The sequence below is a fragment of the Perna viridis genome, chromosome 5 (assembly GCF_037379345.1).
Source record: "Perna viridis isolate PV_CMFRI_1.1 ecotype Kerala chromosome 5, ASM3737934v1, whole genome shotgun sequence".
NCBI classification, from domain to species: Eukaryota; Metazoa; Mollusca; class Bivalvia; order Mytilida; family Mytilidae; genus Perna; species Perna viridis.
Window position 1 is genome coordinate 38,323,873 of NC_142449.1, and position 17,491 is coordinate 38,341,363.

At 32.0% G+C, this 17,491-nt stretch overlaps 1 protein-coding gene across 3 annotated transcripts in view; it reads right to left on the reverse strand.

The window, feature by feature from the left end:
* LOC148617413 (uncharacterized) overlaps nucleotides 1-17,491 on the reverse strand; it is a 56,919-nt gene that overhangs the window by 28,927 nt on the left and 10,501 nt on the right. For 2 of the 3 annotated variants that reach the window (XM_088585008.1, XM_088585009.1), the window contains exons 4-6: nucleotides 15,246-15,654; nucleotides 7,136-7,213; nucleotides 6,230-6,364 (exon numbers count right to left, since the gene is read on the reverse strand). In XM_088585008.1, the coding sequence (XP_088441134.1) occupies nucleotides 6,230-6,364; nucleotides 7,136-7,213; nucleotides 15,246-15,654 (622 nt within the window). The remainder of the gene's footprint in view (nucleotides 1-6,229; nucleotides 6,365-7,135; nucleotides 7,214-15,245; nucleotides 15,655-17,491) is intronic. The other variant, XM_088585010.1, reaches the window with a different exon arrangement.

Here is a 17,491-nt window from a genome sequence, read left to right on the forward strand (position 1 = left end):
TGTTCGTCACCATTCAACTTAGAACACAATTTTTCCTCAAAAACCAAAAATCACTGAAATCCGAGGAAATGGTGAAAATGGTTGAAAAATGGCAACCTAAAAAATAATTTAAATATTGCCATGCAGTCAACTCAGAATATCTTGTTTATCTTTTAAGTAGCATTCATCTTCATTATTCTTCTATTGTTAAGGAGAAAGTAGCAAAAAAAGCATTTTTGACTCCTATGTCCTATTTTTAGTAAAAATTGCCATACTTTTGACCAATAAAATATTTTAAATGATCACTTTGTGCAGGTTACTCTTAAAAACAATTATGCAAACTTTCATTGAATTTCGTTGTACACATGAAAAACAACAAAAAATCTGTTTCGGGGGCATAACTTCTGCATCAGGCAACGAATCATCTTGAAAATTTTGGCATAGGTCCATCTTCTGATGATAAACAATACTACCCTCTATTAGAAATTTGCCAAATTCAATGGTTTTTCAGTTAGATGCAAAAAACTGTATTTGACCCTTATGTTCTATTTTTGAATACAGAAGCCATGTTATTTTGGCATTTCAAAAAAAATTTAGTTCCTATAGAATACCCTCAGGAAAAATCTAACCAAGTGTCATTTGATTTTGAAAAGTTGTTTCAGAGAAGAAGATTTTTTAAATAATAAAATCAAAACTAGCCAAAAATGTCAAAAGAGGGTTCCAGAATGGGTCTAAGGACTTTCACCAAAATTTGACCATAGATAGATCTCATCATGCTGAACACTTATACACCATGTCAGAATTTGATTAAACTGAATAGTTCTTTGGAGAAACATGCAAAAAACTGCTGCCTTACCCCTATGTTCTATTTTTAGTAATGGCTGCAATGTTTTTCAACAAATCAGAAATCGAAGTACAAACTTGTGCAGGACACTTTAGGAAAGAGTAATCACGGGAACCAAGGTTATAGCGGTAATCAAAAGAATGTAACAAGGGACAAAGACCAGATATGGAAAACAGACATACACAACAAAGAACATAAAGTAACTAAAATCATACATGCAAAGTAACAGAAGCAAATGAGCAACTCGGACTCCACTGAATACTGGGAGCATGGACCTGGTGAACCGGTAGGGTAAGCGAGTTGCTCATGAAAAGTCAAGTCCGGGTAGAAAAACGAGGAAAGGAAAACTATGACCCGTTGAATAAATCAGTTTTCATGGTGCAGATGGATACACCTTAACGATCCACAAGTTTGTGATGGCAACCATAAAACTTCTGTAGTGATGACTTCAATAATGTAGCAACATAACCCTGTTCCAGAAGCCTATTTGTTAAAGTTCTAGCATGATACAAAAAGTCTGCCTAGTTTCAGCAAGCTCTGGCATAACGTGTATGAGTTGTGATATAAACACTCCATACACAGGTGCTGAAGGGATGTTGCCACAGATGAAAGGAAAGTTGACAATTCTGAATGAAAAGTCATCATGTTTGTCGTAAAGTTTGGTCAATAATTTTCCTATACCTTCAATTTCTAAGTGTAGGTCAAGATATGAGGCTGACTTCACAGAGTCTGTAGTATCCTTTATCTCAAGTTCATTGAAGTAGATGCGATGTATCAAATCCCCGAAATTAGGATTGTTTAAAGATAATACATCATCTATATAGCGGAAACTGAGATTAAATGATCTAGCTAAACGATATTCTTTCTTTTGAATCAGATCAGCTATAAAGTATAGCGGTAATCAAAAGAATGTAATAAGGGACAAAGACCAGACATGGAAAACAGACATACACAACAAAGAACATAAAGTAACTAAAATCATACATACAAAACAACAAAAGCAAATGAGCAACTCGGACTCCACTAAAAACTGGAAGCATGGACCAGGTGCACCCATAGGGCAAGCGTCCTCTTAGGAACAATCATACAAAGTTTCATCAAAAGCTGTTCAGTAGTTTTAGATGAAAAGATGATACAAAAACTGTTAATGATGACAACAGACAACAATGACTGATGCCAAGTGATGGCAATAGCTCAGATGGCCTATGGCTAGGTGAGCTATGAAAAGCCTTGAATCTTTAACCAAAAGGTGGCTCATATTAATCAAAAGAAACAATTAAAGATTGTTTTTGTCTGCAAAAACATATGCTTCCCCCATCCTGCAAAATGTTCTGAGCATTTTGGATTTAACAGTTTCAGAGGAATTGCGCTGACCAGGTAATTTATGAGGATTTTTGGCAAATTTATAAGTTCAAAGGGCCATAACTCTTACAAAAGTTAGGGGATTGAAATTTTCTAGTAATATGTAATAATGTTCTTGCTACATAGTTCAAAGGAGCATAACTCCTACAATAATTAGGAGATCAAAATTTTCTGGTCATATGCACAATAACATATGATGTTCTTGCTACATACCATGTTTTGTAAAATTTGGTTCAATACTTTCAGAGGAGTTGCACTGACATGGTAATTTATGAACATTTTTGGCGAACTTCTAAGTTCAAAGGGACTTAACCCTTACAAAAATTGGGTGATCAAAATTTACTGGTAATATGCACAATTACATTTGATGTTCTTTCTTCATACCTAGTTTCATAAAATTTGGTTCAATAGTTTCAGAGGAGTTGTGCTGACAAGGTAATTTATGAGGATTTTTGGCAAATTTCTAAATTCAAAGGGGCATAACTCCTACAAAAATTAGGGAATCAAAATTTCGTGCTAATATCCCAAACTATATATATGATGTTCTTGCTACATACCGTGTTTTGTATTATTTGGTTCAATAGTTTCAGAGGAGTTGCACTGACAAGGTAATTTATGAACATTTTTGGCAAATTTATAAGTTCAAAGGGCCATAACTCTTACAAAAGTTAGGGGATTGAAATTTTCTAGTAATATGTAATAATGTTCTTGCTACATACTACGTTTTGTAAAATTTGGTTCAATAGTTTCAGAGGAGTTGGTCTGACAAGGTAATATAAAAGAATTTTTGGCAAATTTCTAAGTTCAAAGGAGCATAACTCCTACAAAAATTAGGGAATCAAAATTTCCTGGTAATATGTACAATTACATAAAATGCTCTTCCTACATACATGTACCAAGTTTCATAAAATTTGGTTCAGTAATGCTGACAAACTTTGTGATGGACAAACAGACAAGCCAAAAACAATATGTCTCCCCACCAAAGTGAAGGGAGACATAATTCACCAAAGATCACAAAAAATTGTGGTAGCATTTTTTTTTTGAGTTATTGAGCAAAGTGTGAAGTATGGACGGATGGACAGAAAAAGGTATACCATAATATGTCAAATCTAAAAAGGGTGTATAAAAATTAGAAACATTCCTTATAATTTAACTCTAATGGAAGACAGTCCAAAAATTAATTGATTCCTAATCAAAATGTTAATTTGTTTGGGATTATTTTAATAGTGGAGTCTGGACCAATTGACATTGATAACATCATAAAACATATCAAGCCAGGTTAAACAAAATAAGCTGGTTTGCTCAAAGAGAACCAATCAATCAGAAAGCTGGTTACAATCAAATTAAATTATCAGCTATTGAGTAAATTGTGGCATCAATGTTACAGCACTGCCTTTCTTAAACTTATGAAATTATAAGATTTTTCAACTGAAAATGCTGCTTATCAACAATTGGTCAAGAAAAATTAACAACTGAGAATAAATGTAAAAATACAATGATATGATGAATATTAAAAATGAAAAATTGAAAAAAGCTATTCTACAAGTATAAACACTCAATAACACTCAGTGTAATTGACTTTTGTATGTGCATTGCTAATCTACTACTTGCTGATAACACATGAAATTTCAAAGCTTGCCTCAATAGAGCAGTGCTGTGCTTGCCCAAATCCTGGATTGCTTTCAGACAAATACATCACAAATGTTTGAAATACATATCTCAAATATTACATGTACATTGTATCATGGAAGAGCTCAAAAAATGTTTGCATCCAAAAGTCTTATTTTCCAATCTCTTATCTCTTATTTCTTTCTTATACAAACAAGAGGAAATGTAAAACAAAACAATTAATTTTCTAAGTACAGATTCCTTCATTTGGCACAAATATACTATACATCTGACATTAAACACTTTTTAAAAGAATCTACATTCATGCCAATAAACTGTTTTACGTTTCTCAGTTTTTGTCATATAGAATAAACCCCCTTTCGCACTGGGTTTTGTCCAGTTTAGATAGGGTAAAAAAGCATTGAAATAGGCAAAAACACCTTCAGATTATGTCCAGTTGGGACAGAATTTTATTTTTTTTCTTGGTTCAGATTAGAGACATTTACCTGTACAAGTAACTCATCAGCACAGAACTTCTGAACACCATATCAAATCATTCTGAGGAATGGACTTGGTATTTGCTTTAACTTACATTGTGGACACCAAAGCCTTATGCAAAGAGCATGATATGTTCTAAAGCCAGCACTTATAAATAAAAATGCTACAACATGACATTGGTAGAAAAAAATTAAAGAGAGTCAAATTAAGTATATTATATTTTACATAGTTTGGTCTGTGTACATTTCAGTTACCGGGTTCAGTTTCCCTAATTACTGTAGTACCAAACCTACATGCAGTTTTACTTATTCAAATGATTTTACTCATCCACTATAATGCATGAAAAGTTAAACCACAATCAATAAAACTGCATTTCAAATTCTCATAATTCACACCTTTCACTGACTAGTATGAAAAAAATTGAAAGAAATAAGTTGAGATAGCAAAAATAATAAGTTATTATTTCCACATGAACATTTATAAGTGAAATAATATAATGTATATGTATGCTTGAAGCACACATTTTTATACATTTTAAATGGACCTTCAGAAACACTGTTTGTGATTGACATTGCATATATAAAATTTAATTTACATTAACTAAGAGTAATTAAGGGAACCAAGGTTATAGTGGTAATCAAAAGAATGTAATAAGGGACAAAGACCAGACATGGAAAACAGACATACACAACAAAGAACATAAAGTAACTAAAATCATACATACAAAGTAACAAAAGCAAATGAGCAACTCAGACTCCACTAAAAACTGGGAGCATGGACCAGGTACACCGGTAGGGTAAGTGTCCTCTGCTTTTCTAGAAACAACCTGCTGAGTTGCTCATAAAAAGTCAAGTTCAGGGTAGACAAACCAGGAAAGGAAAACCTCATAATGCAGGACTAACCATAGCTCTTAAGAGCATGAATCAATAACCTAGCTTGATAAGGTATATACCATTTTTTTTATTAAAGTGGCCATGCCTTTTAATGAATAAAATTTCCAAAAAGTCATTTAGGAACAATCATACTAATCTCAATAAAATCAGAATTGGGCTACATCTTACAGTTTTGAAGACATGTGCAAAAAAAATGCTATCTGACTCCTGTTCTACATTTTAGTATAACCTTATGTTTTGTACTGATAAAAAAATCCATTCACTGATTTTGTGCAGGACACCCTAAGGAATAAACCAAATTTAATTAAATTCTGTCCAGTAGTTTCTGAGGGGAAGATTTTTTAAACTAGTTGCACAAAAAAGCAAATCACATCCAAAAAGGACAAAAACTCCAACATTGGTTAACAGATTTTCACAAAACTTTGGCTACAAAGTTCTCATCATTCTAAACACCTGTACCCAGGCCCTTTTTTGGGCCCTTATTCGAAAACAGTTAGATTCATAACCCCTGATATCATTACCAACCTTTCTTTAATAGTTTTAAACCTTGTTACAAAATTTCATAAAGAGCACCCAACTAATTCTCAAATTATCTCACGAAAGCCAAGTGTCTACAAATGTTGATGACACACACAACAATGATGATGAGGACAGCTTTAAGAACCATATGTTCTATTTTTATAGTAATTGCAAACATGTTTTTTCTTGGATAAAAAATCCCCACACCAGTTCTAGGCAGAATACCCTATAGAACAATTATGCCAACTTTTATTGAATTCTGTTCAGTAGTTTCTGACAAGAAGATTTTTGAAAAAAATGTTAACAACAATGGCTATTACATCAAGATATGGTATGGCCAGGTAAGCTCAAAGTTAACATAATTTAACTAAATGCCATAAAACAGGCATACTGTGATTAATTCTATAAACAAGTGACTACCTGTAACCTGAATTGATACTTTGATACACATTGTAAATGGATTAGTATAAGAATAAAAAGATTATAATATTGAAGCAGGGTAGTGAGCGAGAGGTTAGCTACAAACCAGTTTAGTTAGATCATTAATAGTCTTGATAAGAACATCAGGTATTATCTCATCCAAACTGTTGTTAATAAACCAATTAACAAACTCTTCAGCAAATAGAGGATGATCATTGTAGTAAAATAAGGAAAGCAATTCCTGCCAAAAAATAACATTAAAATAGAACTAAAATAAAAAAATAAATAATAATAAAACATATGATTACTAGACGCTCTATACAGTTTGAATCCTTCACCTCGCTTAATAAGCTACATTTTATTTTTTGTAAAAGTGGTCATGTCTTTTTGATGGATAAAAAAAATCCCAAAACTCATACCTAAGGAACAATCATATCAACTTTCAATGAATTATATCAAGTAGTTTCTTTCACAGAAGAAGACATTTGTAAAAAGTTATAACACTAAAAATGACAACAAAAAATTATTTTTACCCTGTATTAGGAGCTTCTAATATATATTACTTTTTTAGCAAACTAGATTTTTACATACATGTACATTTACTTAAAATCAAGCAAGAATATCTATGTTATTGTAGCAAGCTTTCTGTTTTACTTTTTCTTCAGTAATTGTAGAGAGATAGCTTCATTTTTAGAAACAAAATTCAGGATTCAGTTTTATTTCTCATTTACTATTTTAACCCAATGACAATGTCTTTTTTCAGATATAGAAAATACATAACAACATGTAAAAAACAATATTTTTTCCCAAAGTACTCTTCACGATTAATCAAGGAATGAAATAATGCATATCTTTCATACTCTCAAGAGCAGCAGTCAGTTTAGAAAACAGTTTCAAACGACTATATGTTTGTTTCCTCAGAAATGTTAAAAAAAGCCCCATGCCAGATCAGAAGATATGATAACTTTAGAGCACTGAACTAGTTACTACTGACTTATACAAATGTACATACCGGTTCATCCTTGTATCTTTTAGCCACAACATCATCAATGTTTTCTGGAGTGTATGGAGACATCTGTGGTTCTATGTACTATAAAAAAGGTATAAGATAATCATAACATCTACGCACCAGCTTGCATGGATTTTGCTTTTACCATGCGTCCCCAATGGGCACCACACTGAGGCCCATGTCAGGCTGCCCACAGAGGACAGATGTCCAATACAACTGTCAACAAGATGGTCATTTAAATATAAACATATAAAAAGTATGAACAAGAGGCTCCAATTGTAAGGAGCCTGAATCGCTCATCTGCTTCATTTTTTGCCTTTCAACTAACTCTAACGAGTTATCTCACAACTCTGACCAAGTAAAGCTTTTAGTAAACCTTATCATATAGATCACTAGAAAGTTTTTTTTTGGTATCTTATCAGTATATGGTTTCCTAAGATATAATGAGAATGGATATGGTGAATGTTAAAAAGACAAAAAACCCACCATGATGGAAAATGTCAGTTCAGTGTCACCAATGGGTCTTTAATAAATGACCACAAAACCTTCACACCATAGAGCAGGCTGCAGCTGGCCCCAAAATAACATTATACACATGTATAGGCAAAATCTGTAAAAAACTCATTTTTCTAATTTCAAAGACATTAATTCTAACAAGAAGTCAACCTACAACTTTGACCCAATTAAGAATTCTGTATGCCTAATCATATGGATCATTTAATCAATTGAAAGTTTTTTCCATCACATTTTTTAAGATATTGGCTGAAAGCTGCCAAGAAACCTCATTTTTCCCCCTGTCAAGAGCAATAACTCTAACAAAGTGTGGTCTTACAACTTTGACAAAATTTATAAGTTAGAAGGCCTTATCTCCATTCAAGGATGGGGTAATCGTCATCAGTAATTGTAATCAGCTGTAATTGATTTCACTTTCATAAGTTATTACATGTAATCAATAATCATTGGAAATTGTGATTTTAAGTCAATTACTGGGCAAAAAAGTGGTGTAATTATGATTATTTTTTTTTATCACATTTTGATTACTTTAGCAAAAAATATTGTTCTGTAAAAAATAGATTATAAAGGATCAGTATTTTCCCTTTTTACATTATTAATTAAACTTAACATTTTAATTGATTTTAGCAACTAAAATTTTGATTTACTATTATATATTTTATTTAATAGTGGTATACCACTCCACTTATATGCCTATTCCTTTTTGCCTTGTTTCCTATTACTTACATGTATACAAATGTATTTACCACAAAAAAATAGAGAATATACAATTGAAAATAGTTTTCAATTAGTGTTTGATTAATTATTTACAAAATCCTCTATGGCATAATATTGATCTTAAAATTGTGAAACAATTTGTGAATAAACAGCATTTTGTCTTTATCTGAAAATTATGTTATTGTGGCTTTATCCAATGTTTATGAAGAATTCGAGTTTAACTTACTGGAATTCTATACATAATCTTTTTTTATTTTGCTTCAGAGAAACAAGCTTTTTCAATTAAACCTAAAATAACATAAATAAATTATAAGATTGAAATAGCCTCAAGAAAGAGTAAATTAATTATATCATCAGAACACTAACTGATCACTTAATGCAATTGTTTGTTATAAATTCCATTTAGGATTTACAATACTTTGTCAAATTTTGTCACCTCACTTAAAGATATTTAGTCTACTATTCTTGGTCTTTTAATAAGAGTAAAATATAAAAAAAACTAATTGTAATTGTCCATTATTTTCACCACAGCTTTCAAATTATGTACATAATATATGATTTATTTCTTCTGCTTTAAAATTATGTTTATTATTTTGCTAAATATGTCATTACATTGCATATGCCAAGGAGGTTTATTTATTTTCCTTTATTCATGTGTGGAAATATCAGTAGTAATTATATGTAGTCATGATGTAATCATAAATACTTTGACAATAGTAAAAACTAAGTAATATGTAATTGATTACATTTGATATTATGTGTAATCCGTTACATTTTTACCTCATGTAATCATGATATAATCAGCATCAACCCTACTTCAATTGGAAGTTTTCCATTTGTTCACTTTTTTTTATATTGGCTAAAAATTCTCATTAATCACCAGTCAAGGGCAATAACTCTAAAAAAGAGTCGTCTAACAACTTTTACCCAATGAAGACTTTTGTGGACCTATCATAAGAATCATTTCATCTATTGAAAGTCTTTTTTCCATCTATTATAGTTTTCAAGATATTGGCTGATACTGCAAAACACATAATTCTTAGCTTATCAAGGACAATCTTAGCTCTAACAAGGAGTTGTCTGACAATTTTGACCCAAAGGAGACATTTGAACGACTTAATTATCATAAGGATCATTTCATCAATAGAAAGTTTTTTTTTCTATCTATTATAGTTTTCAATTTATTGGCTTAAAACAGCAAAAAAACTTCATGTTTCATCTTTCAAGGACAATAACTCTAACAAGAAGTCATTCAATAACTTTGATCCAAAGGAGACCTTTGTAAGCTTTATCATTAAGATCATTTCTTCCATTGAAACATTTTTTCTATCTATTATAGTTTATTGGTTAAACTGCAAAAAATAAAATCATTTTTCACCTTTCAAGGCCAATAACTCTAACAAGGAGTCATCCTACAACTTTGACCCAAAAAACTTTTGTAGGCCTAATAATAGAATCATTTCATCAATTGAAAGATTTTCCTGTTTTTTATGGTTTTCAAAATATTGACTGAAAACTGCAAAAAAACCTTAATATTCCCTGGAAAGACCAGGGATGATTTTGCAAGGTCAATAAAAAAGCGGAATTTGCAAAATCAGTAGTAAATATACAGTGAAAAAAGAATTGTAACGGTAAAATCCTGATTTGAAATAGCAGAATTCTCCCAAAAAGTAGGGAAAAAAAAACATCCCTGTACAATTTAGACCATATTCACACTTTTGTAGGTTTTTCAAATTGAAGAAGGAACTTACATTTATTTTCCAATATCTCATAGTTTTTGAGATATATGTCGACATTGGTGGTCAAATCAAAGTGCCATTAGCACTAGAGGTTTTTGATTCTTGAGAAAATTGTAGCATGAACAAAATTTCAAAGAAATGATATGAATTATAACTGTGATCATACATTGCATTTTTCATATTATTTAGAACTGTTTTCTCCTTATACATATTAACTGAATGTCAATCAATACTACAGATTCTGAAGTATAAACTGTAATCAATAGTTCAACAGAATCCAACTTCACACACATCTACAAATTTTGTTTAATCTCACCTTTTTTCCAAATTTTTAAACCAGTCCAAAAGTTAGTTTATAGCATTTACATTCAATAACTATATTAACAGTGTATTTATCCTACTTAAAAAAAACAAATTCAGCTGAGATAATAATTTCCTTAATGAACACAAGAACTTAAAAATTCAGGCAGTTTTTACCAATTTGAATTTTCCCACCAATTTTACTTGGTTATAAAATCACTGCTCTTTACTTCCTGTTTATTAAATGGGAAATATCAATGATAGAATGGAGATTTTTTACGGATTAATGTGTGCAATGGAACATGCTCAATACATTTAATACTTTTTGACACATTTCTGCAAGAACTAAATTCCCTAAATGTAAATTTATTATTAAATATCTTTCATTGCCAAAAAGGAGTCCCTAAAATCTTGATTTATCGCCTGAATATAGCTGAAATATTGCTGCTTGGGCGTTAAACCCCAACAACCAATCGACTTGACGACTAGATCTTAATTAATATAATATTATTGAGCTGAATTTGCCAGAAACATATTTACTTGATATAAAAGAGATATTGAATGATATAAAAGGAACTACATTTGGACTATATATTTGTGTAGTGTTCAAAAATAGAAGGGCACTTCAAGTGGTGAACTGGCGATGTAAGGTATTTTGACCTAAAAGTAGCAACAACCGCCATGCCACATAATCAATATAGTTATAATCAACTGAGTGGTTTCAGAGGAAAAGATTTTTTAATAAACAGCTGTGCTTTAAATCAACTAGAAATACTGTCAATACCCCCCCCCCAAAAAAAAAAGGTAAATAAAAAATGCACAAAAAATTTGGCACTAGCAAGGTTACCTAAATTTTAACTAAGTTTGTTGTCTTGATTTTTCACCCATACATTTATATCTTGTTTAGTTTAAAACACACTTTTCTGACAAGGTTACCAAGTACCTTATATATTTATTAGTCAATCATCATAACAACTGGTCTGTTTTAAACGATTTTTCAACAAATAAAATTTCCTTGGCCATTTCCAGTCTCCTTAAAAGAGTATAACTTCATAACACGGACACATAAAATTTGACATTTATACAAATTGGAAGGGAGCTTACTTCAATAGATATGTACAATTCACCAAAGTTTCATAAAAGTTAGTGAAAGTGTTTTTGAGAAATTGTGCAAAAAATTGAAACTTTTTTTAAGTATGAAAATTCATAACATGGAAACAAAAATCTGAAATTTATGTCAATAGATATGAACAATTCACCAAAGTTTCATAAATGTTGGTGAAAGCGTTTTTGAGTTATTATCCGAAAACTTGAAAATCCCCCCTTTTTTGGAGGAAAAAAGTTCATAACACAGAAACGAAAAATCTGAAATTTACAAAAATCGAATGGGATCTTATGTCAATAGATATGAACAATTCACTAAAGTTTCATAAAAGTTGGTGTTTGTGTTCTTGAGTTATTGTCCAAAGTGTGGACGACGGACAGACGGACAACAGTATACCATAATACGTCCAGTCTTTGACGAGCTCATAAAAAGTAAATGATGGACAGCTGATGACGATGATGACAACTACAATGAAGACAACGATGACCACAATGGACTCCAAGTTAAGTCAAAATTCACAGGACTATTTCTCAAATACCAAAAAAATAAAAATATGAATTCCCACAAAATGTATACAGACTATCATTTATTATAACAAACATCTTTGGATAGTTCAAATATAAATCCAACATGCCATTTCCGAAATATGGATGACAAGTAACTCTTTACCCTCCTCCTTATTTTAAATTAAGTCACATTTTAATCTGATTTATAACTAAGATACGAAATCTGGAATTTTCTTCAAAAAGTATACAGACCATCAGACTATCATAACAAACAATTGAGTCAAATTTGAAGTTTATTACACAATGAATGCTTGAGCTACATGTAAATGTGAAGAAAAAAATTTCCAGTGAAAAAATATAAAGAAGTCTCCATAACACTGAAACTAAAAATTGAAGTTTCTCCAAACAGTTAACAAACCTTAAAACCACTTTAATAAACAATAGTAATAAGTTAGAAATTTATTGTATGAAGGGTTTTCAAATTATGGTACGTACATGCAATTTTATGTATTTCAGTTGAAACTACTTGTCATGACCTTAGAAGAAATGAAATTCTGGAAGTTGGATTTCTCATTAAAAACTCATACTTCTTTTAATTTTAGTGAAGTTCAGCATTTTTGTGTGAGTGAAATTTTAGATAAACTTATTACATGATCTCCACATACATTTTAGTGCAAGACAACTATGTGTATTATGTTACTACAGTTGAAAACCCAATTTGTAAAGTGTCTTAGCAACTAGCATAGTGATATTAAACTATCACAGTGTACATTTTGAGCCCATCGACAGCATTTTTATTTCATCATGCATATCTACATACATGTATGATATTCAATCTTCCTATAAAATTTCATCAAAATCTCTTGAGTGGTTTAGTGTGCTTCTGAGAAAACAACATATGGTACTCTTGCTATATACCAAGTTTTACTGTGAAATACTGTGTGGTAGTACAAGAAGTTCATGTACCAAGGTGTGTTATATGTATTAACAATTAGTAACATCCATATCAATACTATCCTTATTATCAAATATTGCAGAAATATTTGGCATTAGTTTTGTCAAAGTTAAAAAATACCATTTTATTAACATACTAGAGGCCCTAAAGAGCTAAAATCACTCACTGGCTTGATAAGCAACATCATACATTGTATCTTTGTAAAAAATTGAAATGTTTTTTCTTGGGTAAAAATTCTTAACACTAATACATGTACCTAAGAAACAATCATACCAATTTTTATTAAATTCTGTCCAGTAGTTTTTGAAAAAAACATCGAAAAAGGGCAATAACCTCAACATGCCTTAACAGATTAACACGAAAATTTGACCACAGATAATCTCATCATGATGAAGACTTCCAGTCAAAATTTGTCTAAACCTAACAATTTTGGAGATATATATATAAATTTCTGTCTGACCCTTATGTTCTATTTTTATAACAGCGGCCATGTTTTTCAGCAAGCAGAAAATCCCCACAACAGTTCTGTAGAAGACACCCTAAGGAACATTTATACCAAGTTTAATTGCAATTCATTATGTAATTTCAGAGAAGAATACATTTGAAAAAATTTACAACAGACAACAGCCAAGTAAGAATTTTGTTTTGGTATGTTACAAAAAATTTCACACATGACCAGAAAAGTTAAAGAAAAGGCTCCCAGAAGACTGAATTGCTCACCTGGTTGAATTTTTGCCAAATCATATAGAAAGTAGTAGCGTGACAGACCACAATATGGGGGCCCATACTGAAGCTGCCTACCAAATATCTGGTAGCTGTGATTTATATTTGCTGAGAAAAATGTTACAAAAATATTTTCCCTGTCTGCTCACCACTCACTTCACGAACATCTAAATATACATATATCCAACTTTCCTATAAAATTTCGACAAAATCACTGGAGCAATTTAGAAGGAATTACCCATACAAGGTTGTAACCTTAAAAATATTTAATAAAGATTATATCACTTCTGAGCCCACCAAGAGCATTTTTATTTCATCATGCACATCTACATACATGTATGATATTCAATCTTCCTATAAAATTTCATCAAAATCTCTTGAGTGGTTTAGGAGTTGTGCTTCTGAGAAAACAACATATGGTACTTTTGCTATATACCAAGTTTTATGAAATACTGTGTGGTAGTTTAAAAGGCTGATACATGATGACACATGGTCCATTTCAAACTTCAAAGGGGCATAACTCTAAAAAAAATAAGACAATCAAAATTTCCTGATAACATGCTTAACATATGGTATTTTTGCTACATACCAATTTTTATGAAAATCTGCTGGGTAGTTTCAGCGGAGTTGTGATGACAAGCTGACACAAGGTGATTTCTGTTAATTTTTTTAAGTTTAAGAGGGGCATAACTCCAAGAAAAATTCGAGAATAAAAATTTCCTGATAATATGCACAACATATGGTGTTCTTGCTACAAACCAAGTTTTATAAAATTCTGTTGGATAGTTTCAAAGGAGTTGTGATGATAAGCTGACACATGATGATTTATGGTAATTTTTTAAGTTCAAAGGGACATAACTCCCCCAAAAAAAAAGACAATCGAAATTTTCTGATAACATATATGCACAACAATTTACTATGACATTCTGTTAGGTAGTTTCAGAGGAGTTGTGATGCTGTAATGTTAAAGATGGATGGAGTGACCCAACTCCTAGACCTGCTTGAGCCTTTGGAGATGCAGGTAAATATATCAAAACATATGAACATGGACATTCCACCTATTATCCATGCTTTGGACCAACAGGTTCATTTAAAAGTTATTTTCATACTGGATCCAATAACAGATAAAACTGTATATACATTAGTCCTATTAGCCTCTATTCTGAATGTCAACACCCATTTTTCTAATGAACTGATTCCTCTATTATTTTTAAGTCGCTAATATTGTTAATGACTTCTTGCATCTCAGTACTTTATATTGGCATATATATTGCAAAATTATATATTACTACTCCACGTTATGCTGCTTATCTGTGCCATGTTTACCGCCATAGTGTCATAGTTCTAGCTTCATACAAGATAAAAATGTACCTCTTAAATATCAAACACATGTGTTCTACATGTGTTTCTTGCTTTTATGAGAACGGTAAGTTTACATGAAATGATCCCTTAGCAGTGAACATTACCAAGTTTACGATTCACTAATTTTGGCACAATTAAACATCTTTCTTTATCTAATTGGTGTAAAAGGACAATACCCCAACTATAACTTTACCTTATACTTTTTCAGAACATCATTTTTGTCAGGATCAAATACATCTTCCTTTCTTCTTCTATAGTTCTGTGTATATCCATTGTATCCAGGCAGTGAGTGGTGTACATTAGGACTTTTTTTATACTTGGATTGTTGGCCTCCTTGTGGTAGAGAATGATGAACATTTTTATCTTGTCCACGTTTTCCCCGTCTGTCTCTGCCTTTTTTGTTTTTATATCCATACTGAGGAGGTGGGGGATAGTATATGGGGAATGGTGCGCCCCAAACTACTTGAGGTGGGGGTTGTCCCTGAGTAGGAGGTTGGTAGGCAGGATATCCATAAGCAGGGTAGGGGTAAGGCTGAGGCATGAAGTGGCCATCATCTCCTGAATCATCATCAGTTTCTTCTCCCCAGCTGTCATAATCTGTCCTTTGTTAAAAAAAATAGTTGGTTAATAATACATACACTTTGCAACAGTTTTAGACAGTGTCATTTCAGTCATTCAATATTAAATTTAAAAATGAGCAAGGTAACTTTAATTCTAATTTTAAGAATCTCAGTACATTCTTTTTGAGGGTGTAAGGCATTAGCAACAGATCTACTGGCTATCTACATAATCATAGATGGTAATGGGAGCTTATAACATTTTTGTTAAATTTCGCTTATCTTTAGTAAGGACAAATAAATTAATCTTTGTATCAAACTATATTTCATAGGAGGTTTTTTTTTAAAATCCTTCAGCGGTTACTAGGCCAAATCTACTTTTGTCTCTGTATCTTCGTCAAATTATTGAAAAGTACACACACTGGCCAGTTGTGTAATTGAACTACATGTATCTTTATCATGACTTTCAGGTCAATGAACAATATTAGTCTCAATGTCAAGGTCAAATTATTGAATAATGAATTGATTTTGCAACTATTTTTATCATTGGTGGATGGATTTTGCTTTTATGATCACTTGCATATTGTTCATTCAAATATTTTTATCAATGGCAGATGGATTTTCTATGTATAATCTTCATTTGCATATTGCTGCTTCAGCTATTTGGATGAATAGTTTTATCGCATCATGAGAGGTCAACACAAAGCAAAATTGTACACACACACACACAAACACACACACATATATATATATTTATTCACAACGTCTCAAAATGTGACAACTCCATTCGCTACACTGCTCCATCGTTTCAAATTGATACAAGGAAGATAACGTAAACTTATAGAAGGGTCTGAAAAATTCCCAACGATGTTAGAACTGTCAAATTTGTGAAGCAAATTTTTGGTCATTTCATCCGCGGGATTCAAACTCATATCACTGTGAGATCTATGGCAAGACCGCCTGCACTAAATCCAGCGCCCTAGACCACTCAGCCAGCTAGGCTATATAAAGATATAGCTTTTGCTGGCCAGGTCATTCCTCCTACGTAGGATTAATCTAGGGCTGTAACTTAGTACACGATGTATGGTAGTACGGGACAGTTCATCTAGGTGTTATTATGTAGGATAGAGGATCAAATTAATGATGCATGTCACAACAAATCAATATTATACAACGTCTCAGAATGTGACAACTCCATTTGATACACTGCTCCATCGGATCAAATTGATACAGGGAAGATAACGTAAACTTATAGAAGGGTCTGAAAAATTCCCAATGATGTTAGAACTGTCAAATTTGCGAAGCAAATTTTTGGTTGTTCCCTCCGCGGGACTCGAACTCGTTCCACTGTTACATCTATGGCAACACAACCTGCACAAAGTCCAGCACCCTAGACCACTCAGCCAGCTAGGCTATATAAAAATATAGCTTTCGCTGGCCGGGTCATTCCTCCTCGTGGATTAATCTAGGGCTGTAACTTAGTACACGATGTATGGTAGTACGGGACAGTTCATTTAGATGTTATTATGTAGGATAGAGGATCAAATTAATGATGCATGTCACAACAAATCAATACATACAAACGTCTCAGAATGTGACGACTATTTATTTGATACAGGGAAGATATGTAAACATTTAGAAAGGTCTGAAAAATTCCCAACGATGTTAGAACTGTCAAATTTGCGAAGCAAATTTTTGGTCGTTCCCTCCGTGGGACACGAACTCGTACCGCTGTGATATCTATGGCAATACTGCCTGCACAAAGTCCAGCGCCCTAGACCACTGAATATATGTTTATTTCAATGACCTGTATCTTACACTTCTTTTACTGGAAAAATTACAAGAAAACAGAAATGAACATTGAGTAGGAATCTATGCCTAA